The 26,002-nt window shown below is 35.3% G+C and overlaps 1 protein-coding gene across 1 annotated transcript in view; it reads right to left on the reverse strand.

Moving 5' to 3' along the window:
- The window catches only part of CLPX (caseinolytic mitochondrial matrix peptidase chaperone subunit), a 46,833-nt gene extending 21,432 nt beyond the window's left edge, over positions 1-25,401 (reverse strand). Inside the window, exons 1-6 of the mRNA XM_027851734.1 lie at positions 25,161-25,401; positions 16,218-16,378; positions 13,195-13,312; positions 7,223-7,377; positions 5,295-5,454; positions 2,160-2,201 (exon numbers count right to left, since the gene is read on the reverse strand). Of these exons, the coding sequence (XP_027707535.1) occupies positions 2,160-2,201; positions 5,295-5,454; positions 7,223-7,377; positions 13,195-13,312; positions 16,218-16,378; positions 25,161-25,233 (709 nt within the window). The 5' untranslated portion in view covers positions 25,234-25,401. The remainder of the gene's footprint in view (positions 1-2,159; positions 2,202-5,294; positions 5,455-7,222; positions 7,378-13,194; positions 13,313-16,217; positions 16,379-25,160) is intronic.
- Between the last annotated feature and the right edge of the window lie 601 nt (positions 25,402-26,002).

Below are 26,002 nucleotides of genomic sequence, written 5' to 3' on the forward strand. Positions count from 1 at the left end.
CACACCCTAAATTCAAGTACCAAAAGAATCATGCTGACATGAGATTTTACTTAACATGCAAGAATGCTTTGTGCTATGTTAAGACATAGCTAATACCACAAAACCTTTTTATAAGACACACTTCAAGCCAAGACAATTAACTATTTTTCTAACTAATTTTGCCATCATTCCTATTAAATGGTGAAGTGAAAAATACCAGCCAGAGGTTGACTGAAAAACTAAAATACACAGGTAAGTGTCCTGGCACAAATAACACAGGTCTTCAGGTCTAGAGGTAGGTCTGCTCCTGTTTGCATGACTGTACCTGGGGTAAGACCCTCACCCAATGCGGATCAGCACTTTCTAAGAAATCAACTGTCTTGGGGAGTTTATCTGGGTCACTGGAGGCTCAGAGTCATAAAGTCAGTAGTTGAGTCCAGATCTTCCTGACGCTATACCACACTGTCCTGTACGTGACCATGTATATAAGCCACTTAAACTTACCATGGCTCACTTTCCTCATCTGTAAAATCAAAATAATGTCTATTCTACCAGCTTAATAGCTTTCTTTTCGAAAAGTAAAATGTGCTGGTAAGGTATTTTGGTGGCTCAGATGAATAGAAGCAACATGATGTAATTAGAAAGAATATTGTAGTTGAAGCCAAAACATCTGAGTTCTAGTCCCAGCTTTGCCACTAAACTACTTGCGTGCCCTTGAATAAGTAAATGAATCTTTCTGGTCTCAGTTTTCTCACCTGTAAAATAAGGGGTTAGGAATAGGTGATTTTTAAGCCCCTTTCTTGTATTAAGAAGTGACATTTACACAATAATTTACAAATCACTTTGTATCCATTATCTCATTTGATCCTCACAACAGACTTGTGAGGTAGACAGCATAAACATTATCAATTTTTCTTAGGGGGAAACTGAGTCTGAGAGTTATTAATGACAGACCTGGATTTGAACTTGGGCTTAGCAGTTTTTCCCAAGAGAAAGGGCAATGACCCTATTAGATAACAAAATTAGGATCCAAAAAAATCTAGAACAATGATAAGAATCTAATAAAATGACATTTAAATAGGATAAATATAAAGTCTTACATTTGGAGTTTAAAAAAAAATCAGCTTCTAAAGTAAGGGATGGGAAAAGCCTAGCTAGACACGTGGAAAAGATCTAAGTTTTAGATCAAAATGAATCAACCATGTGACATGGCAGCCAAAAAGGCAAATGTGATTTTAAGGATGCATTAACAGAGGCAGCAGAGTAGCCAGAACAAGAAAGGTGATAATCTCATCATACCATACTTTTCTCCTGGTCAAACTACTCAAGAAACATACTTAATTCTGGAAGCTACATTTTAGGAAGGACAATGACAAGCTGAAGAACTTCCAGAGAAGAGTGACCAAAATAAAGAAGCATGTGAAAATGGACAAGTCACTTAAACGTAACCTCTCTGGGCCTCGGTTTCCACCATCTAAAGTGATGATAAAACATCTGTCATATCTACTCAATGTGGTTATCGTGAGATTACATGACAATGGATGTAAACAGTTCTGTACATCTTAAAGCACAATATATAAATCTGTTATTTTTTTCAAGCTCCTAACACAATGCCCACATAGTAGGTGTTTAATGTTTATTGAACAGAAATTACTTGGAGTGATCATTTTAAATTTCCTAAGTGCCCTCAAGTAAAATGCTCTGCAAATACATTAAAATGGACAAAACTACAGCTGACAAAAAGCAACTAACTACAACATAACTGGCCCCATGGTGCTCTTTTATCATTAATAAGTAAGTGAGTCCTATCTGCAGGCTAGTAGTTTATTTTTTATAATCTGATAAATAGGAAACCCACAGATTATAAAGTTAATATGCAATGGCATAATTTACATAGAAATATTACTGAATATTATTCTGCATATTAAAAAGAATCACAATAGAAAGGAGCTAAGAATACCAGATATAGCTTCGTAAAGCAAACTACACAAACTAATGCTGAGAAAACTTTCCCAGATTTGTTTATTTCACACAGGGTAAACGTGTAGAAGGTGGCAAGTTTTCTCAAAGACATACATGCAAATAGATATAGTCCTATCATTATTATTGAAATATTTCACTAAAGCAAAATTTAAAGGAATAATGTAATACAGAGAAGGACCTGAGGAGAAGTCACTTACTTGTAAATCTGTACTCATCCTCCCGTCTTCTTATTTCTAATTCTAAGAGAGAAATAAAACAGCCAAATAATCACTGTTACATGTGGACCCTTCTTGAGTATAAAAATGGGCCCTCTGCATTCGCGGGGACCCCTAGAGAGATTTTCTGACCAGGACTTTAAATTCTGAACATTTAGTGATTTAAATTCTGAACAGTTAGTGATCCCAGTGAAACTTGAAAAAAAAAAAATTTAAGTTCTAATCAGTCAATTTTTCCCCAGTGTATTCCCTCAACAAAATAGTTCCACTGATTCCTTAAATGCTTAAGTATTGATACTTTTGATCTAGCAGTTATCAAGTCTTGTCATTTCTATCCTCAAACCATCTCTCCCATGTATCCCCTTTTCTCCTGTGACTCTACAATACGGTACAGACCCTCACTACCTCACTAGACTTCTGCAGTAGCTTGCTGAATGGTCTCCTTGCCTCAGGTCTTTCCACACTCAGCTGTCAAACTGATTATCCTTAAACTCGGGTCTAACCATGTCACCCCACCACCTCCATTCAATAAACTCCAGTGGTTCTCTACCACCTCTAGGATCAAATATAAAATCCTCTGGCTTTTATAGCCCTTCATAACTTGGCCCCTTCCTGCATTTCCATACTTCTTACTCCCCCCCCCACCATGCACTCTGATCTGGTGACAGTGGGCCTCTACTGTTCCTTACACATGACACTCCCTCTACCAAGCAAAGGCCATTCTCACCAGCTCTCTCATGCCACCTCTTACCTTCCCTGGCTTCCTTCAAGTCTCAGCTAAAGTACCCCTTTCTGCAAGAAACCATTCCCAGCCCTTCTTAATCTTAGTGCCTTCCCCATGAGAACACCTCCAATTTATCCCATTTATAGCCTGTTTGTACATAGCTGTTTGCATGGTGTCTCCCCCATTAGAGTATCAATGACCCGAGGGCAGGGACTACTGTCTTTTGTCTTTCTTTGTATCCCCAGAACTTAGCATACAGTAGGTGTTCAATAAATGCTAGCTGACTTGACATAAAAATATTATGTATTTGCTTTTCAGGGTGGAGGTTAAAAAAAAAAAATCCTACCCCCTTCCCTCTTCTGATTATACTAAAGGAAAAACTGCTTATTAATAAAATCTCTTGCAAATTTTCACCTTTAAAAAAACTTACATGCTTTATTTTTTATATTTTTAAATATAATTTTAAAAAATACATAACATATATATGTAGATTAGCCTATCAGAACATACACAAACAAGATCTAAAAAAAACCTAGAAAACAATTTTTACAGAAATAGAGCAAAAACAAATAAATGTAGAGAGTTAATGAATGTACTCTATTTGAACAACATTATCCAAATGAGCATACAGCTTAATGCAATAGTAATCATAATGCCAATGGGCTGTTTCATAGAATCAGAAAGGGGGATGACAAATTATTTGGAATGACAGAGAAGAAGATTAAGGGAAATCATGAAGGAAAAAGGAGGGAAGATTTGCATCAACAGGTCTTGAATTATAAAGCAGTAATTATCAAAACCAACTAGAGAAATAATGATTAGATTAACCAATCCTGAACTAGAATCAAATGCTTACAACAAACCAATTTTTGCTAAACCTTAAAACAGCAAAACACTGGGAAAGGAAAAATTTTCCAATACAATTCTGAAAAACTGGATAGCAGTACAGCAGAAAATAGGGTCACATCTATATGACATACCCCATATATGATATACCCCAATATATTATAACTGGATGATCTATTTTTTAAATTGTTTTTTTAATAAGGAGATAACGGACTATTATGCCTATGACATGCAGAGAGACAGTAATGCAACAAATAGAAGAAATTATAGGATGCAAAACAAATAGCTTTTATATATGAGATTGTATACAACAAAAGGCAATGCATCCAGAATAAAAAAGAAAGAGATTGGGAAAAGGTCCTTGGGGGCAGGGACTACATAATTTGTCTCTGTATCCATAGGACCTAACCTAGTACCTATTATACAGTAGGGAGCTTAATAAATGCTTGTTTATTGAGATGTCATACTGACTTCTCTGTGGTACTATATATGACAAATAAAAACTATATATGACAAAAAATAAAGCTTTCTTGAAGTGATGGAAAAGAAAGCTGAGCCAAAAACAACACATGTGACTATAACTATGTACATAATAACAGCAACAGAAATCAGAAAAAACACACAAAATAAAAAATTCAAAGGGGCCATGGAAAAAGAGTGCTCTTATTACCATTAATAAAATAAATACTGTCTTTAATAAACAAAGTATAAATAATGAAAATTTATAGTTTCATGTACCATCTTTTAAAATTCCTATTAGTGTATGTTTGAGTTTATTGATGGTTACAGTGTGATAATTTTTTTAAAATTTAAATGACAAAAAATGGCATAACCATTGCAAATATTTATATTTTTAAAAGATACAAAGATTAAATTACAGTATATATATGTATACATGTATATATATATGAACACCAGCTTCATCTAAAATAGTTTTCATTAAAAGGAGATTCAAATGCTTTATCCTCACAGTATTATACTTATAAATAGGAGATCTTAGATTTGTCAGCTACTAGAAATTCGAACTTTTAACAAACAGACATGTTATGATGTGTGTACACTGCTATTTTGTACTGTATTATAAATAAAATAAAGATACCAGTTCTTCCATTATCTCACATTGCTATTTTGTAGTATGTTCAAGATGCAGCCTCACTCAATCAGTTCCATATTCAGTCACTGTAAGTCATCCTTAGATACTATGGTCACACAAGTTTGATAAAAAGTTGTAGAAGTCACTAGCTCCTGCTACTTAAAGTGATTATATTTATCAAACTTTTTAATGACTATGTCACTGTCCATAATATGTCAAGATGATAGCTGATTGTGGTATCATAATTTACCATTTCCAATGACAACTAAGTAAGCCATGGACACAAATTCTTCCAAAATATCAAAATAACTGGGCACTAGGTGTCATAAAATTGAATCTCAAAAAAACTCAACATCTCCATAGCAAAAGCACTCAGAAAAGACAAAAGGGAAAAACAACTACTACCTCCTAAATATAGTGAAATTAAATTATAAAAATTACCAAGAACACTAACCTCTAGGAGTTAATGATGTCTGCTTCTCAACTTCTGCTTGCTGCCTCAGGTTGGCTGGGATATTATTATAAATTCTCTTGTAATGATTGTACACAGCAACTGAAAGCACTTTCTTGGCAAACGACTGACCAACAACATATTTGTCGAGGTAGTTATAAATCTGGAAGGAAAATGATTAGGAATGGAAAAATTATCAGAATTTACTTAACAAAGGTATAACATAAAGATACAATACCAAGCATATTTTACTTTTAAGAAATTTGAACTAAGATGCTAAGAAATGAAATCGAGCAGGAGCGATTCCTTCTTTGCATCTGTATACCTAGCAGACCATAGAGCCTGGCATAGAGCAGGCAATAAATGCTAACTTAGTTGACTAATTCAGAGGCACAAAACTCTTAATAAAAAGAAGCTCAATTTTATCTGTTTTTAAAGGTACTTTGCACTTTTATTACTTGTGTTTTGTGTATCTCTAGCACAAGAAACAAAGATGTCAATATAAACAAAAACATTTAAAGACTCACAACATAAATGAGTATCAAAACGGTTTTTCTCACTGTTGGTCAATAAATTTGACTTTTTCCAACTCAATCCATATGAACTCTTACCTTCTTCACAAAGATACTGATAAGAACTAGAACCAAGGTTTACCTTTTCAGAAAAAGGTATTATATAACTATCAAATAATCACAATGTTCACAACATATAAATATAAATTAGAGACATTTAAAATTTGACAGACATGATGAAAAATTTAGCCAGATGTTAGCACTCTGTGGAATGACAAATAATTAAGAGATTCAATTCTATTTTTATATCAATAGTTTAGGGCATAAAGGCAAAAAATTTCTTCAGCCTTTTGAGTAGGACTATACCTTTATAAATGATCATCTACATATTTTCTAAAATATCTGAAAATAGATGTCTAGATTCCACATCGACTAGCACAAGACAATCTTAAAGGCTACTTTTTCCTATTTTGTTATTTTACACGGACAGTTTCTAAGTTCACAATATACATTTTAGTACAATTCTTTTCTACACTTTTCGTTTATCACACACACACACACCACATCTATAAATCAAGTAAATCTGTCAGGACATACCTGAATACGGGAATCCCTAAGCCCACTAATGAAAACTGATGACGGGGGAAGATGCAGAAAAGGGGTGGGGTGGGGGGAATATAAAAGGAAGGGGAAGCATAGTGAGAAAACAAGTTGGAAATTAAAGAAGTCACCCTGTGGTAGAAGGAAGGGAGATTCTCAGTCTGAGTGCTGCCTGCGTAAGGCCTGAGCAGGAGGCACCCAGTCAATGAGAAGGGCTCTAGGCTCTCTATGAAAGGACCAGGTCATTCCACAGCCACAACCACTTACCCCAAGGGCTACAAGAAAATAAAATGGGACACCAGTGAGACCAGGCATCTTGACCAAGGAATAGCTTCAGTACATAGTTTAAAATGCAGATTTGTAGACATGTGAAATATATTTCATTCACACTGTTTAAAAGGGGAAAACCATAATGTATGCTGATCTACTTTGGTACACAGGCTAAAACTAATACAAAAATGATTACAGCTGCTGCTCATTAAGGACTATGTAATTTTTTATATAAAGCTACTTTAATAATCATCTGAATATTTTTGTTTTTTTATTAATATTTTAAAAGGAAAGAAAAAATATTAAAATTACAACAAATGAATGCAGCAACTATGATATGATCACAAAAAGCAGATAATTTCTCTATCTAAAAGTTAAATATTAAATATCTACAATAATTCAGATCACTATACCAAAGTTTGGAGGCTTATCTATGTTTTATCAATATTAAAGATTAGAATTCACTATGGACTTAGAATTTATTGGGGGGGGAGGGGATGGAATATTTTGAGGAAAGAATGCTTACAAAGATTAAACTAAGACCTATACCTTTTTGGGGGGAGGAGGTGGTTTCTGTTGGAATGCCAATTTTACAGCTTCTGCTGCTGATTCAGGCTCTTTAATTATGCTTTTCTTTGAGTCGGCTTCAGATAGCACAACAAAAAAATGATGACATTTTTCACACTTCACAAATCGGGTGGAAGCTGTGAAAGAAAAAAGGTGAACAGGGGCAAATAAAAGAGAAATTATTCAAGTAGCAATTATTTTACCTTATGGACTCAATATAAATGAAAGCTGTAACCTTGACCAAGAGTGCCCTGATAGCCCATTCACTAGCAGCAAAAAGGCCTAGAACAAAAAATTATTAGTTCAAAGTAACATACTAAACGAACTATTAAAATAGATGGGTTGAGTTAATATGAAGCCATGTTAAATCTTGGCAAATCTTTTCTCCAAAAATTACGTTAAATTAGTAAAATCACTTAGAGGAAATAAACAGAAAAGAGAAGGCATATCTGTGCTCAAATAATGTAATACACTGTGGTGGTGGTAGTTTGTAGAAAGCTGAAATTAAGTCACTAGGACCAGGCATTTTGTCAAATAACTAACATAACTACTCAGATGCTGATGAAATTCTGAAGTCAAATTTTTAAAGTAGCAAAGTACAGATAAAGCTCATTTCATCTGAAAGATGCAAAAGATACACAATCCAGGAACTCAAATGTGAACATTTATAAATCATCTAACTTTAAATAACCACAATTATTTCAATATTTACTTCACTATTCAATTATTAATTCTTCTTTCGACCTAAAATCACTTTGTTTACAAGAGGGAAACGTATGAAATAAAATAACTAGAGTAACAAGAAGAAATACAAATGTAAATACCATGTATGAATAAGACAGTGTGGTATCTAGGCCAAGTATATCATCCAACTGTATGTGATTTAAAAAAAAAAAAAATCAAGCTGATGAGCTTTACAACCCAACAAGGATAAACCAGGGGACAGCTAGGTGGCACAGTGGATAGAGCACCGTCCCTAAAGTCAGGAGGACCTGAGTTCAAATACAGCCTCAGACCAAACACTTGATACTAGCTGTATGACCCTGGGCAAGTCACTTAACCCCAATTGCCTAAAAATAAATAATAATAACATAAAATAAAACTTAAAACACTAAAAAAATGTAAAAAAAAAAAAAAAAAAAAAAAGGACAAACCAGAAAGGCTGGAAAAGCTTTTTTAGTTCTAAACTATAAGCCACTGACATATAGTGCCCTAAGCTATGGGACTACAGTACCTTAGAAAGACAAAATCAACTAACAATTCTGTTCACATTAAACGAAAGCAGAGGAATAGATAATCTAAAACAATGACTAAATCAATGTTTGTCTACACGGTTTTAGAATGTAGTTAGAAACCCACATGATTTTACCCCTTCCATGCCCTCTTCTCTCTCCACTCAATTCTTGTTTTGGTGGTCTGTAGGGCCTCAAGACCGCCAATATCACTGACAACTGGATAACAACAATTTTACTTTTTCTTAGTGTCTTTGTATAATACTGTAACAAATGCCAATACTGACAAATTACAGAAAACCACAAGGAATTGTTTTCCTTTTAGGAAAGCTACAAATACAAACTTATCTTTATTAATATCTACATTGCATATTTTAGGGGGAAATGCATTAGCAAAAACACCTAAATATTAACACAATAATTCAAAGGAACATATTATGAGAAAGGTAAAGCTTCCAAATTTAGAAAACAAATATTCGTAGTAATGCAATTTTGGTTTATGTTTTCATTTTTAGATTCAAGATAGCTTTCAAAATTTATCTTTTATATATTTAATAAATTTTCAGTGGCAAATTAGGAAAATGAATTATTCAACTTCTACTTCTTTTTTAAATACCAATGTGAGAACTGAGTAATTATTTAATAAAAAAGAAAAACCAACCAAATCTGCACATAACCCTTTTCCAAATTTCTAACAACTTTTCCAAAGGGCAGTTGTTCTCATCTTGTAATGAAGCACCTATTTACAATGGGTTTAGAAGGTAACCAATATCAGGAATTAAAAACTTCTAGAGTTTCTCCTGCTTTCAGATGTGATAAAAAATCCTTCCTGCTCAAGAATGCAAGAGTAAAATATCCCTCCCTAAGGGAAACTAGGTCAAAGGGAAAGCATCGCCAGTATGACACAACTGTTGTTTACTATCAAGAGATTTCTTGATTTTTACCTGAACTAGAGATTGACATTGAGCTGGATTTTAAAACATATCCAACATAATAGAGAGAGAAGGAATAGATTTTTTATGTTTCACTTGGACTTGTTTTTCTGGTACCCATTCCTTTACCAGCACTTATACATCATAGAACTAAATCCTTGAACTTTACATTATCAAAAATGAAATTTTTTGTTTAACTAACACAATACTTAAGGAACGGTGACTAAGTTTCAACATCTCATAAATATTTATATTTATTAAAATTTTGAATCAGAAATTCATTAATGATCTTATAAAATTTAAAAGTATATTCCTTGAAATGATTTCCCAAGTATTTTATATTCTACAATAAAACTCAACATGATGAAAATCTTTAATTTCTTGCCTATTCCTAAGCCCTTCTTTCTCCAAAAACCATCACTGCAGTTTTCTACGGCACCAAAGGCAGAACAAGGCTGCACATGTTTGTCAGATCTTGCCTGAAGATTTCTTTATTGAAATTTCTAACAATTATGAACTTTTTACCAGAGGTCACTAAGGAGAGCTCCAAATCAACCAAAAGTTTCAAATGGATCAAAGTTTAAAACAAGAAAGAAAGAAAAATTCTTTCAGGAAATTATACATTAATTTAGTCACCCTGGCCTCGCCCTCCATAAAGTTATTTATAAGCCCCTAGCATCCTGGGATTTTGTTGGCTGTTCATCTCTGTGATCCAATAGAGCAGTGTCTTACATAGAGCAGAACGGTAGGCATTTAGTAAACTGAACTGAACTGAATCAAAAAGTGCTAACTCAGCAGGGCTTCTTCTGAGCTAAATTGGGAAGACAACTTCAAAACTTCTGAAAAGTGCATTCCTTTTTCCAAACAGGACATCCATATTTTAATATTTTAGACCAAAGGATCCTAATGAAGTATCATGTTGTCCACTTCCAGAAAGAAAGGTGACAGAATTGGGGCACAGACTGAAACTCATTTTTAGACAATGATGAAATTTGTTTGGCTTGACTACATATATCTGTTAAAAGGGTTTTGTTTTTCTTTTTTTTCCCCCAATGAGAAGAGGAAGTAGGAACAGCAAATAAGATTTCTATTGAGTGAATAAGATAAAATAATTATTTTTTAATTCAGAAGGTTAAAATTTCCTACAGAATAATAATCTGAAAGGCACATCATAGGCAGTTATCCTTCTAAAATTTAAGTTTTTGCAGGGATTTTTAAAAAATAGTTAACAGATTTCAATGCTAATTAGAATATTTAGAAATTTAGACAACATTCTAAATAAGGAGAACAGCTATACATTTTATTAGTCAAAACTTTAAAATGTAAACAAATTTTATGTATTAAATATTCTTTATTTTCACTTTAATTTTGACTCATAACTTCCCTTCCTGTGCTTCCACATTGTTGCCTATTTCCATATTATCTTATTTCCAATTTAAAATAATGATACATAAGATATTATGGATTCATCCACATGGTATGGGTCCTAGAGCTGTCTTTTAAGAATACTTATAAATAAAGAGAGCCCTTTCTCCTCTTCCCTTTTTTCTTGATTCTCCTCCCTTTGACACTAAGGTGTGAAAGACAAAAATTTTAACCCAACCTCTATCACAGAAGAAGAGTTTATTACCCAAATGCAGTTCCAATTGGTGGAAATATAAAGGGGATAGTTTTGAGCAAGGGAATCTTCTGGTAATTCTTTACTGTCATTCTTTACTCAGCCACCCACAAAATACCAACTCTCACTTCAACTAGAACACCAAAAGGTAAATACATATATACATGAAATTCACTTTGTTTAAATGGTATGTAACTAAACACCATGATTCCTCAACTTTTCAAGCGACTATAGATTCCACAGGACTTAGCAAAATAAATAGCTGCCATTTGGGACAAGAGTAAGACTTACTCAAAGTGAAATGTCTAAAATCCAATTTTAAAAAATTCAAGGAAGAATCTAGGAATATAGTCTTTTGAACATCTAATTTAACATTCAGTGTCCATTCATTTGTACAGATTTCTTTGCAAATAACTTTAAAAATACCGAGTTTACAAATACAAAGACATTCGTGTTTAAACAACCACAAACTATGTAATAATGCTATTAAAGACAATAATTTTGAATCTAATAATCCTAGTTTTAATCCATTCATACTGATTCTTTCCCCTATCTCTTCAGGGAATAACAATATACTTTTAAAAATCATAAAAGGAGGGGCAGCTAGGTGGGGCAGTGGATAGAGCACCAGCCCTGGAGTTAAGAGGACCTGAGTTCAAATCCGACCTCAGATACGTAACACGAGCTGTGTGACTCTGGGCAAGTCACTTAACCCTAACTGCCTCACTAAAAAAAAATCGTAACTTCTTACACTGATCTCAAAAGCACAAACTTCTTACACTGATCTCAAGAAGGAAAATCACATAATATTAGTTCTAGAGGAGTCCTTATAGATCTAAACTTCTCCCACCTCATTTTCTGGGTGAAGAGACCAAAACACAAGAAGTTTAAGTAAATTATGCAGGGGCACAGATGAATTCTGAGTCTAACTTCCTCAGAATTTTCCTTCACGGGTTTAGGAAAAGGTGAACATCAATTTTTGGACTGAGGTTTTTTATTACCTGGGTCTTTTTGAGATTGTAAAAAAATAACACATATAATATTTTTTCTATGAGAATTTTATGCTTTTAAATGTTTCAAAATGACAATCTGAACTAATTATAAAATATGAATATTGGAACTAGATATATTTCAAAATGGGTATGGTAGATTAGGGTCATTATAATTATTTTTCCAATTAATAATCACAGATTCAAAAGCTTGACAACCTTCCCTTCAACTTTCTTTCACCTGGAACAAGTAAAAGGAGAAGAAGGTGAGTAGGGCGGTGCCATCTGAATCATTTTTTGAATCACTGCCATTAGCTTAAGTACTGCTGGCAGATGTGAGATTTGGCTCAGGAAATAACATGAGTAATAGCACCTCTGGATTTGGAAAACGAATACTATTTATAAAGGCATGGTACAATATGGATTTTTTTTTTTTATTCATTAGCAGTAAGTCTTCATTTTCCTACTCTCTATATTACCTTTATGTCACTTATTACAGACTACTTTATATTTCATACATGCTTTATATCTCACCTACTAGATTTAAAATTCCTTGGAAGCTCCAATTAGTTCCTCATTTTTTGTATCCACTCCACCCCTAGAATGTATCAGTGCCTTCCTTGTACATAGGAAGCATTCAATGCTTACTTAATGAATTAAAACCTACTTAAATGTATTCTTGACTTAAAGGCAAATCTTATGCCACACATAAAAAATACTAAAGATAAAAATAAAGTTAGTAATCAAGGGTCTAAAACTATTTTTCATACCAGTGGTGTTAAATTCAAATAGAATCAGATCCCCATTCACCACATATTGACTAAGAAAGTCACAAATTATCTAAGTTGTATTGTATTTTCCATTTTATTTACTTATTTACTGTATTATTTATTTATATATGATATATACTATATTATTTATCTATTTACTGTATTTTATTTTGTTAAACATTTGCCAATTACATTTTAACATGGTGTAGGTAGAAGAAATTTGACACCTCTGCTCTATACTACTTTGACAAATATAAAGTATTTGCAGCACTGCTTGTTTTAAATATCATGCAGGAAATACATATAATATGGAAGAAAACAATTCTAGTTTCAAAATCACTGCAATTAACTTACAGTAATGGTAATAAGAAAGAGGAAAGAACACTAAAAGGCAACAACATGTTAATACTTACACACAAAAGTCTCCACATGTGTGCATAGATCACCACATTTTGGACATCTCAGCTGGTTTCCTCCTTTCCCAGAACTCCCAGAGCCTGATTTTTTACTGCCTCCCTCACTCACTGGTTTCTAAAGTTTGTGGGAGAAAAAGAGGAAATTGTTAGTTTCATGCAATTATTTTACATACAGTTTAACAATATACAACATTTATACTAATAATATTGTAAAATCCACTAATATTTTAATTCCAACTTCTAGTTTTTGAATGTATTAGCATAACTGACTTATGAAGTTTTACAATCTGATTTATTAATTAGGACTGTCAATTTTATTTCATTTTAATTTATTTTTTACAATCACATTCATTTCTAAATATATTCCTCCCCCTCCCCAACCAATAAGTCTTTCCTTGTAACAAAGGTTCAAAACCAATCAACATGTCAGCTGTGTCTAATAGCATGGGCAACATTCCAAATCCAGAGTCCTTCACTCCTCTAATAAAAGAAAAGAAGTAGTACAACCTCTTAACACTTCTCTTGGTCATTATAATAACACTGTTTTGTTTCATTTTCTTCTTCCTGTTTATGTTGGAGTGATAATATCTATTGTTTTCCTGGTTCTTAACTTCATTCACTATTCTGTGTCAATTCACATCTTTTCATGGTTTTTTCGTATTCATTGTTTCTTGCAACACAGTAATATTCCATTACAGTAATGTACCACGATTTACTTACACATTCCCCAATTATTGAGCAGCTTTGTTTCCAGTTAAGACACATATGTACAAAAATATTTATAAAGGCACTTCTTATGATGGCAAACTGGAAGCTACAAGGGAATAGTCTAACTACATTATGGCATATGAATATATTAATAGAATATTATTGAACCATATAAAATTATTAATGGGATGGTTTCAGAGAAACCTGGGAAAATTTGTATTAATTAATGCAGAGTGAGTATACTATCCACCCTGACAGACAGGTGATAGACTCCCGTGCAAAATGAGACTTTTTTTTTTGACAAGACAATGTGGGAATTTCTTTTGCCTATGCATATGTTACAAGGGTTTTGTTTTTCTTGCCCCTCCCCCTTATGTTGGAGAGAGGAGGAAAAGATAAAGAAAACAGGGAAAGGGACAGTTAGCATTGGTAGGCAACTACAGGTTCGTATAGTTGAACCAAAAGTGGTATGGTAGACTGGAGTCTTTGTGCTTCTTGCTCTTCAATCTTAGATAATCCCAATTCCTTCTGGAATACAAAGTGGGACTCCCCACATGGCATCACAGAATAAAGTACTTTACCACAACGCAACACGTGAGGAAAATGCAATCTGTGAAAAGTACAATTAGTTGTGGGAAATTAAACACATGCTAGTATACTGTTGGTGGAGCTATGAATGAGTACAACTATTTTAGAAAGTAATTTGGAATTTTGTAAATAAAATGCCTAAAATGTCCATGTTCTTTGACCCAGAGATTCCACAATTAGGTTTACATTCTGAGGAGACCATTGACAAGAAAAAAGTACATACATCAAAATATTTATTGCAGCACTTTTTGTGATAGCAAAGAATTGCAAACAAAGTAGATGCCCGTGAACTCGAGTACAGTTAAACAAGTTGTGGTACATAAATGAAATGCAATATTATTGTACTATAAGAAATGACAACTGAATAACACAGAAAACAATGAAAAGAGCTATGAACTGAGAGAAAGTGAAGAGCCAAAAAAATTATACATGATGACTACAACAATGTAAAAAAAAAAATCACAAAAAAAGCAAAACTGTATGTTGCAAAATTACAAAGAATTACAATTACAAAATTCCATAGCTCCAAATAAGAGACACAAGAAGATGCCCCCGCCCCTCTGCAGAGATGGAAAGGCCACAACTATGTTAAGCTGCACATATTTTCAGCCTTTGTACTTATTGATCAATTTCGCTGATTTTTCTCTTTTTTTTGTCTTTAAAAAATACTACTATATGGGGTGATTCTTTGGGAGGAGATGGAGTAGGGATGGATACTGGGGGAAATTTTGGTGATGTAAAAAAAGGCAAAGGACACCAATAAATTTCTAAAGTACTATAATAAGACTGTGATAACAAAAACAGGAAAGAAAGTAGATATTCACCATTTAGAAAAACTGGAACTAATTGTGATATATGAAAGTCAGGTAATATTACTGAACCATAAGAAACAAATAAGGAATTTGAAGAAACTTGGAAAGACCTGTACATACATAATAATCACAAAAATATGAAGGACAACAATATTAAAGATAGCAGGATTCTGAGGACCATAACGACCATTCTAGATTGCAGAAAACTGATGATGAACTTTCTCTCTCTCTCTTTCAGCAAAGGATGGAATAGACCAGGTAGGAGGAATGCTATGTATTAGCATACATTACAGATTTATTAGTTTGTTCTGCTTACCAGTTTATCTTTGTTACAAGAAAGGATGGGGGCAGTACTGAGAAGCAACAGTGATTTAATAAAAACAAAGCACGGTCATAGGCAAAATATGCGCCAAAAGGAAGGGGCATATTTTGATGCTATCAATCCTATTTGCTAGCTAAAAAGTAACTCAATATCATGTAAACATCAAATTAGGCAATACTCAATAACTACAAAAGATGAGAGGATAAACTTAAGTCTAAATGTATTTGCAGTAGGCTAGGAGATGGCTTTAAGCAAAGATATCACATCATGTTAACAACTAGAATATTCCAAATAATACCACTGACTGGCTGAATAGCAGATTTCACCTAGATCTCAATTTCTTTATCATTCTGTATCATTCTGTTTTAATTAATGTATATTAAAATTCATGCACATAAAGGATTTTATGGTGTACAGATGAAACAATGCATATTCACATAACATTATACCAAGCATCTGATAACCATTTTCTCACCAACAAATTATATTCAGCTTCGGAAACCAAAAGCAAAACCTACCAAGGAACCAGAATTTTAAGTTCTTTTTTGAAAGAGATGTTTTAAATACATTATTAAAGGTATAATGACTACCTTATTTCCATCTCCAGAACCATCTTTGCTAGTCCCATCTTTTGAAGCAAAGTATGCTGGTGTTTCTGAAAAAGTCCTAAAAGGAGTTCTTCGAAGAATCTGTGTTTCAAAGGTCCCCAGCCTTCCTAAAACTGGGAAGTGACTTCGTCCACAAGAAATACCTGGAAAAAAAAAAACCACAGCTGGTTAGCCTACAAAACAGAAGTGGCACATGGTATGTAGAGTTTACAAATCACCTGAGGATAATAAAGTTGTCTTTCTTTTAACAAAGTCAGCCTGGGTTCAGAGGAAGTTGCAAGGATGCTGTAGTCAATTCAGTGCTGGGTCAGTGACATTGGAGGCTGAGGAGGAGATAAAAGACATCATTCAGGTACAGACCTACTGTGAAAAAATGGGCTAGGACTCACCCTGGTTGATAAATCCCAGAACTGGTATGGCCTCATCATTTGGAAGTAAATGGAGGACAGGCTAGCCTTCTGAGCATAACTGCATGTGGCCAACCTATTACTGAATAAGCATGCATTCCAAAAGAGGTGAGGTATTCCTATGTAAATAATGAAGGTCAAGGACCTAGGACCTATCTCATCTTTTAAAGGATAAAGAAACAGAGTACCCTATAAAACCACAATCCTGAAATGTAGTCAAATCCCTCCTACATTATTTCTACCTCCAAAAATGACATTTCTGAAAAAGATGACCATCTTTGGAACACATCCTTTTCCTGCAGTCTTTATGACAACAGACACAACTCCTCACAATCCAGAAAAGTCAATCTACAACCTGTTTAAAAAAAAAAGTATAAAGCCTCAGCCTACTAGAATAGTTTCCGTTATTACTCATATTCACAAAAGTTAGTTAATTGAATAAAATTTTCAGCTTTCCAATTACAGAGTCAGGGCATAACTAAAAGTTCATGTTTAAACAGAACTAAAATCCAGAGGATAACATCTTTGACAAAGCAAGATCTAAAACTTGCAAATGATTTTTTTCCCTCCAAAATACCAAACTGAATGTTTGAATTTTATTTACTACAACACATGGATTTTTAACATATAAACAAAATGTATTCAGGATATATCTATACCCAAAAACTAATCTAAAAATAAAGGGCTGAATTTAAACCACCAATTTTTTTTTTTTTAAAGATTGGTGGTCTGAAACTGCTTGAATGAACTGATAAGTATTTTTAAACAAAGTAACTTATTTTTCAAAGCTGTTTGTTACTCTGAAATGAGAACACCAGGAAAAAGAAACATTTTGCAAACCGTTAAGGGCTAGAGGCAGTCTATTTTTATGGATCCATGATATCATATAGGTCACCACTCTTCCATAACTTTTCATCATATGCAACTCTTGTCCATATTTTTCTAAAAATGCCAAAAAACCACTTTATTATTCAACCTAATTTTCCTATTCTGGGTCCCCCCCCCAAAAAAACCCAATGTATCCACTAAAGCACTTGAGGAAATAATATTCTTCAATTATTCCTGAGAAGAGTTGAGTGGGAAATATATTCATTCACCAGTGTGTAAACCTACAAATGACTTTCCTAAAAACTTTAAAAGATTCATACCACTCTAAGCAACCTGATCCATATGTCCTAAAAATAGCACTCAATAACAGCATACAGATGAATAGTACACAGATGAATCACCAAGTACGGTGGCTTATATACACAGAGAGATAGGGAAAATAAAGAGTCAGAAATGGTCAATGACTTGTCCAAGGTCAGTCATAACAAGTGGCACACACAAGATTGGGACCCAGATCCTCCCAAGTTATAACTCTTAAATTCACTGCATGATGAACAAATGGGAAAAGGAAAAAAAAATTCAGCTATTCGTCCTATGCCTAACATAGCCAGTTACAACTAAAAAGAGATTCCTTTTCTATTTAACTTCATTTTTCTAACGCAGTGGTTCTCAAAGTATGGTCTAAAAATCCCTGGGGTCCCTGTGGTCAAAATTATTTTCATAATAACACTAAGATTTTTAATAATAGCTAACATTTATACAGTATTACTCTGTGCCTGGCACTGCCAAGAACTTTACAATTGTTATCTCATTTGATCCTCACAACTCTGGGAGGTAGGTGCTATTACTATCCCTATTTTACAGTTGAGGAAACTGAGACACACAGAGGTTAAGTGGCTTGCCCAGGGTCACATAACTACAAAGTGTCTAAGGTTGGATTTGAATCAGGTCTCCTTGACTCTAGGCCTAGTTCTCTTAACAGCTGCACCACCTAGCTACCCCAATTTTAAATTCTAATATCAATAGATATAACCCAAATAGATTTAAAAAAAAAAAAAAGCAAAACTTTTTTAGAGGCAGATCCTCAAAAATCTGAGAGTGTTAAGGGGTCGTCAGGCAAGAAAGTTTTGAGAACCACTGTTTTAATGTAATTATATTCCTATCTTTGCCTGCAAAACAAATACTCTATAAATATTTCTATTAACATTGAACAAAAACTTAAGGTAGACAATCTGGATAAACTTTAAGCTAAACATTAACATCCCCACCCCCTCGTCCAGTACATAATGGACCTAGCAAAATAAGTCAAATAAATATGCAAGCTAAAAAGAACTAACATAATTCAGAAAGCTTTTTATAAAATTAATTTATAGATCACTAATTGTAAATAGGGTTTTGTGATTTAAGTTTCCTGAATGTTTTATTTGGACTATTTTTAAATAAACATTTTCAACTACTCCAAAGGCAAAATGATAATTAAACATATCTTTGAGATCTTATTAACTTAGAACATAAGTAATTTTCTTTTCACAGTAAAACAATTCTCACACACACCACCACCCCTTTTTCAAGTACTTTTTATGGCAATTTCAGAAAGATAAAGTAATATTAGTTATCTGTTATTAGAAAAAAATGGTATAGCATAACCCTTCAAGAGAATCTCACTGCAGAGATTTAAGAAAAATAATAGTGGAGCCAGGTGGCGCAGTGGATAGAGCACCGGCCCTGAAGTCAGGAGGACCTGAGTTCAAATGTGACCTCAGACCAAACACTTGACACTAGCTGTGTGACCCTGGACAAGTCACTTAACCTCAATTGCCTTAAAAAAAAATGTTAATGATCCTGATAAGTAGAAATACCCTGGTTTTGCAAAGATTTGAAAAGTCTGACCTTTGGGATAAAGAATTTACTATGAGACCAATTCAACTTTATTAACCAACCAAAAAAAATATTGCCTATTAAACACATTAACATGATTTTTTTTTAATTTCAGAATCTAATTCTTCTTAGTCTCTTCACATCAGTAGTATGTTATCGTACTGTTTTAACAAGCAGGAATATTTACATCTAGGGTCAAACTTAACCAACTGACATCCAAACTGCTATACCTAAATGAGTAGTTCTAAATAAATAACTCCTAAATCAATCAAGCCAGAGGAAATTAAATCATTTGTTTCATTAGATAGAGCCTCTGTTGATGAAATCAAACAATCTATACAATTTCACATTCATAAGCTCCACAAGTTTTATGAGAAATTAAGAAATCAATTTATATTGAAAATGTAAACAATTACAGCTTGGCAAACCAGACCAAAATAAGGAAGCATTTTGTGTTACATGTTGTATTTCACAAGATTACTCTTTTCATAACTTTTGTTTTTACTGGAGTAGCCATTTTAAAATTATTCCAATAAAGTATTTTCACATTGTGAGAATGGCAAGGAACAGAAGAATAATTTACCCAATTTTTAACACTTGTTCTCTTGTGTTAAATTGAATTATATAATTTTCAACTATGGATACATTCTTTTAGAATAATAAAAGATTATTCAGTGTATAACAGAATTCAATCTTTAATTAACAATTCCAGAGTTAAAATACTGAGCAAGAAACTTCTAAATGTTACATTTTCCCCTTCAAAAACCAAAACTGAAAAAAGATCTTTTATGATCAACACATTTAAGTGTACACATATTAGTCTTAAAGTTACCAAATACGTTGCTTGATTAAACACTTGGTTTCCATATAAATGTTGTTTGCAAACAAAATCAATAAGGATAAATAATATTTTCCCAATTTTGTAAATGAATGTATAACTCTTGTTTCTACACCAAAGCAGTTTGGTCGGTTTTCATAGGATCCTATATCCATAAGATTCATTCCTATTCATAGGATTAATTATGAATAATAAAGCTCTCAACTTTTAAGATCTCTTTCCACTATTTTAATACTCTGAAAAGTCTGTGATTTCTGTGGTGCGGGTTCTCTCAACTAATGCAGACCACATTCTTGTTTCTTCTCCAGCTGACACGGCCACAAAATTAAACATCTGGCGAACAAACTCCTGATGATGTAATACAAGTTTCAGAATATTTGTTGGGTTATCATTAACTAGCCCAAAGGTTTCAAGAGGCCACTGGCAAGAAGAGAAAAACAGGCTTGCTACAGCAGAAATGGAGATGATTTAGCATTTTATCCATTTTGTTAATTTATAACCCCTGTGAAATTTGTGTGAGCAAAAGCATCAGAACAACTATTAAATCTTCACCTTAATCCCTAAGAAGCTACTCCCTTTGATTAGGGAAGAAAGGGGAACAGAAGAGTTTCAGGAAATCTGAATTTGGCAATCATCATAAAAAGCCTGCTCTTAGAGTTTTCAGATGAAGCAATCAAAGTTATCTATAGTCATATTTTTAAAATGCTTCAAAACATTACAATATTAAAGAAATGCAAATTAAAACAACTGAGGTACCGCCTTACACCTATCAAATCGGCTAATATGACAGAAAAGGAAAACGATGAATGTTGCAGAGGATGTGGGAAAATTGGGACACTAATGCATTGTTGGTGGAGTTGTGAACTGATCCAACCGCTTTGGAGAGCAATTTGGAACTATATCCAAAGGGCAATCAAACTGTGCATACCCTTTGAGTCAGCAATATTATCACTAGGTCTGTATCCCAAAGATATTTTTAAAGGGGGGGAGGGGAAGACCCTATTTGTACAAAAATATTTATACCAGTTCTTTTTGTGGTGGCAAAGGATTAGAAATTGAGAGGATGTCCATCAATTGGGGGATGACTGAACAAGTTTTGGCATATGATTGTGATGGAATAATATTGTGCTATAAGAAATGATGAGCAATCTTTCATGGTTACTCCTATTGGTTCTAATTCTTCTTTACAACATGACTAATGTGAAAATATGTTTAATAGGAATGTATATGTAGAGTCTACATCAGATTGCATGTCGTCTTGGGGAGGGAGAGGGAGAAAATTTAAAACTCAAAAGCTTATGGAAGTGAATGTTGAAAACTAAAAATAAATCAATTTAAAAAAAAAAAGAAATGATGAGCAGGCTGATTTCAGAAAAACGTGGGGAAGACTTAATATGAACTGATGTAAAGTGAAATGAGCAGAACCAGGAGAACACTGTACATAGTAACAACAACACTGTATGATAATCAACTGTGAATGACTTAGCTATTCTCACCAATACAATGACTCAAAACAATTCCAAAAGACTCATGATGGAAAATGCTATCTACCTTCAGAGAAATAACTGATGGAGTCTGAATACAGATTGAAGTATACTCTTTTCTCACTTCATTTTTTGCATGGTTTTTTTTTTTTTTTTGGCTAGGGAATGGGGTTAAGTGACTTGCCCAGGGTCACACAGTAAGTGTCAAGTGTTTGAGGCCAGATTTGACCTCTGTTCCTCCTGATTTCAGAGCTGGTGCTCCACTGCACCACCTAGGTGCCCTGGTTTTTTTTTTTTCATCTGTTTCTACACATGGAAATACATTTTACATGACTATGTGAATATTAAAAATTGTCTTTATGTGTAATTGGGAAAAAATTAAATACTTTTAAAAAAATGAACTAAAAAATAAAAAGCCTACCCTAGAGTCTGAAAGACGTGGGTTCATTTTAAATCTTGCCTGACAACTGTACTGGCTGTGTGACCCTGAGCAGGTCACTTAACTCCACCTTACATTGGTAGAGGAGATTCCCTATGTAAAAGAAATAATAGAAAAACAAAAAAGAATGTCTAGATTACTGGCATTCAGGATTGGGAAGAGGGAATTTTGGTTTTGGATAATTATATTTTAGAAAGTAAATTTACTTGTAGAAGCTGAAACTAATTTTTAAAATATACAACATTAAAATTGTGTATATTATTTCAGCTAGAAATAAAATTCTTAAGGAAAAAGAAAAACAATAGTCATACCTGACCTAATTGGTTCTGCAAAAACATGACATAAGGCAAAAAAACATCATAAGGGCACACTTGGTCTATATAGAAACAATATTATAAATCAGTGATCAACCAAGTAACATTATAGCAAGATTATGAAACATTATGGTTCAAGGAACATAACCACGTTGGTCTCAGCAACGTTATGCCAGGCGTGCCTACACGATATGTGGGTAGGCATAGCCTACCCTTTTCTGGTAGGAGACATACGCGAATCATTGTGCTGTCATAGCCATTGCTGTTTACCAAATAATCCATTTTTCAAATTTCCTTTAGAAATTGGAAAGGCCTGAAATGATCAATAAGATATCTGAAATGAAGTGTGGTACTTCACTAAGTCCACTACTTTATATTCATTTTGCTTTCCCCAAAAATAATAAAATGAGTATTTGTTAAAGTAATAACTGCAGTTCACAAGAAGGTCAATCCTATTAGTTACTGAAGATACAAACCCGACTTTAAAGAACCTTGTATTAGTATTTTAGAAAAATGAAGTTAGCATCAAGCCTATAAAAATTATTTTAGTAGATATGAATATGGACATTTTATCAAGAAATTAAAAAGTCTATAAATAATGGAGGGGCAGCTAGGTGGTGCAGTGGATAGAGCACCGGGCTTGGAATCAGGAATCTTCACGAGTTCAAATTCAGCCTCAGACATTTACTAGCTGTGTGACCCTGGACCAAGTAAGTGGTCACAACCTTGCTTGCCTCAGTTTCTCATCTGTAAAATGAACTGGAAAGGGAAATGGCAAACTGCTCCAGTATCTTTGCCAAAAAAACTCCAAATGGGGTTACAAAAGAATTGGATGGCTGAACGACAACACCACATGATGTGGACACTGTATTTATAACATTTTAAAAAGGTTTATTACTACCCTTACAGCTTTAAGATTCTATATTTCACAAAACTAGTGGTAATATATACCAATGGCCCAGGGTACAGAGTGCTGGGCTTGTATTATAGTCAGTAACACCAGAGTAGAATTCCTGCTTCAGACACTTAATAGCTGTGCGTGACTTTGGTGAGTCACTTAACCTGTTAGTCTCAGTTTCTTCAGTTGTAAAATGGGGATAATACTCCCTACACTTCCTACCTAGAGTTGTGAAGATCAAAAGAGATATATGTAAAGCATCTAGTTATTACATAAATGCTAGTTAAAATCAGTAGTAACAGAGCAATTCCTAAAGATGCCTTTAATTATGGCTGACAATCCTAATATTCTATTCATTTTTTTTAGAATTTTTTTTTAAAGATCCATGAACAAAAACTCCATTCTCCTCTATTACCACCCTCTTTTAAAATTATATTACTTATACTATTTTCAGAGAGTATTTCCTGAAACGTGTCAAGCAATCTAAATACCAGGCTCTCTCAATTACTTGTAGTTACGAAACTGATTCCTGGAATAGGGAGTTTTACCTGTTGAGATCAATTATCTGTAACCAAATTTAGACACAGCAAAACACAGGCCTAAGCCATACTGTGTACTACTGAGCAACTGTAACTAAAATCTACTAAAACTATCCCACAGAAAACTATGCAAGAGGAACGTTTTACTTTTTCAGAATTTAAAAAAAAAAAAGGTTAACAAAGATCAATCATGGTCCTATGATTACAAATTTGCCTTGCTAGGCAGCAAGTAATGATTATTTAAGTGGAGGCCTTCTTTACGTGTATGGCGCTTTGGGGATATGTACACAAGCTTATTTGGGAAAAGCTTTTTGGTTGCTGTCCCATCTCTTTCACATAGGCAAAGATATGGGGCAAAAAACCACTTGCTGACCAACCAATTCCATGCTACTGGGGTGGGGGGGAGGTATAGAAAAACACACACACGGCTGTCTAGTTATGAAAGCTTGCTAACATTCAGAGAAAGGATAGTATTCTCCCCCTTTTCCCATCCCACCCCAAAAAAGAAAGAAAATTCCAAAGGAGAGTTTTTCCCGGTCTTGCGGATCTCATTCTTTAAGTTGGCAGAGCTGCTTTTGGATCCGTTTCCTAAAGGGATCACGGGATCCATTAAGTATTGTGAGGCTTGTTTGTGTGTGTGTGTGTGTGTGTGTGAGCAAGACAATACAACGACGGGGACAAGCCCTGGGAGGCCCTCAAAGCGCCCTATGCCCGAGGCTGCAAAGTGACCGCTCGGGAGCAAGCCCAGGCAGGGCAAAAGCCGCGGGATAATAACTAATGACCCCCCCCCCCCCGAGAAACGAAGCCAGGCCGTCACGCACACACGCAAGCACAGCCCCCCCCCGTCAAGTTTGCTAACAAACCACTAGCAGGGACCTTCAGGGTGGGGAAGCTGGGGAGGGGGAGCTGGGGCTTGGGCCGCTGTTTGCTGCTGTCTCCCGATTTCCCCCCACCCGTGACACTGAGATCCGTGGTTCTTTCAGTCGCACCCAAGCAGCCTCAGCCCCAAGGGTCTGGGGGTCGGGGGGTATGATGGGAAACGAGGGGGCTCACTTTACATGAGGGGGGCTATCTGAGTTCCCCCCACTCATTTGTCAGGAGAGGGAGCGTGCGGGCGGACCCTCCTAGCAGGGGAGAGGACAAGCAAAACGACACAACTCCCCACGGCCCGAGAAGGAAGAAGGCCTCGCCCCCTGACTTGGGAAGGTCCCGCTGTGAGGCGGGCAAACTAGTGCCGGAGCCAGCGAATCGTCTCCCGTCGCACGGCTGGGGAAAGGAGGAAGAGGGACTACTTTGTTACCTCTCTGCGCGGAGCCGAGCGAGGAGGTGATGAGTCGCGCGGCCGCGTAGGTACAAGCGCAGCAGCCGGACATCTCCGCCGGGCCTAGGCCGGGGCTGTCCCGCTGGCTGCCCTCCCGCTGCCGCTTCCTGACCTCAGCCGCTTTCTCTTCCCGGCAGTCCGCTCCGACTCGGCTCTGGCCACCTTCGCCTGCCCCGGGTTCAGTGCAGAGCCTGTTCGCCTTGTCACTAGGCCGCACCGCTCTTCGTACCCCTCAGCCGCCGGCTCCGCCGGGTAGATATCTAACCACACCCCCCCCCCCCCACTCTTCCCTTCCCCCCCCCCCCCCCCCTCCCGCCCACCGGGCCCGGGAGCGTGCGCGCGCCTGCGCCCTGGGATGCCGGGGGGAGGGGATGGGGCGTGGGCACGCGCCGGGGGAGGGAGTGGGGGTACGTGAGATTAACGTGAGGCAGAGTAGGAAAGGAGAAGGGGGCAGAGACTTGCGCACGCGACCTCGGGTACCCAAAACTCCATTTGGGGACTACAAGTCCCGCCAGGCCATTCACGGGGGTGGGCGCCCTCCCCATCCTCGGATTGGAAGATGGGAGACATAGATCCCAGACAGCCTGCCGGGAATTGTAGTGCGGCACTTGCTACTGATTGGCTGGATTGAAAGTTTGCTGTAGAGATTGTATAGAAATTATTTCCAGTAGGAGCAAGGTAGGAAAACTAAAGGCAGCCAGAATATCCCCTGGGAATCCATTAAAGTGGTCCAGGAGGGATAATTATGTTAATAAATGGATGTTGAATTTTAGTCCTTTTTATGGGAACACATTTTAGAGTTCAGAAGAAAAATGTATATA

This window comes from Vombatus ursinus, unplaced genomic scaffold, assembly GCF_900497805.2.
Source record: "Vombatus ursinus unplaced genomic scaffold, bare-nosed wombat genome assembly UNPS02009205.1, whole genome shotgun sequence".
In the NCBI taxonomy this organism is placed as follows: domain Eukaryota; kingdom Metazoa; phylum Chordata; class Mammalia; order Diprotodontia; family Vombatidae; genus Vombatus; species Vombatus ursinus.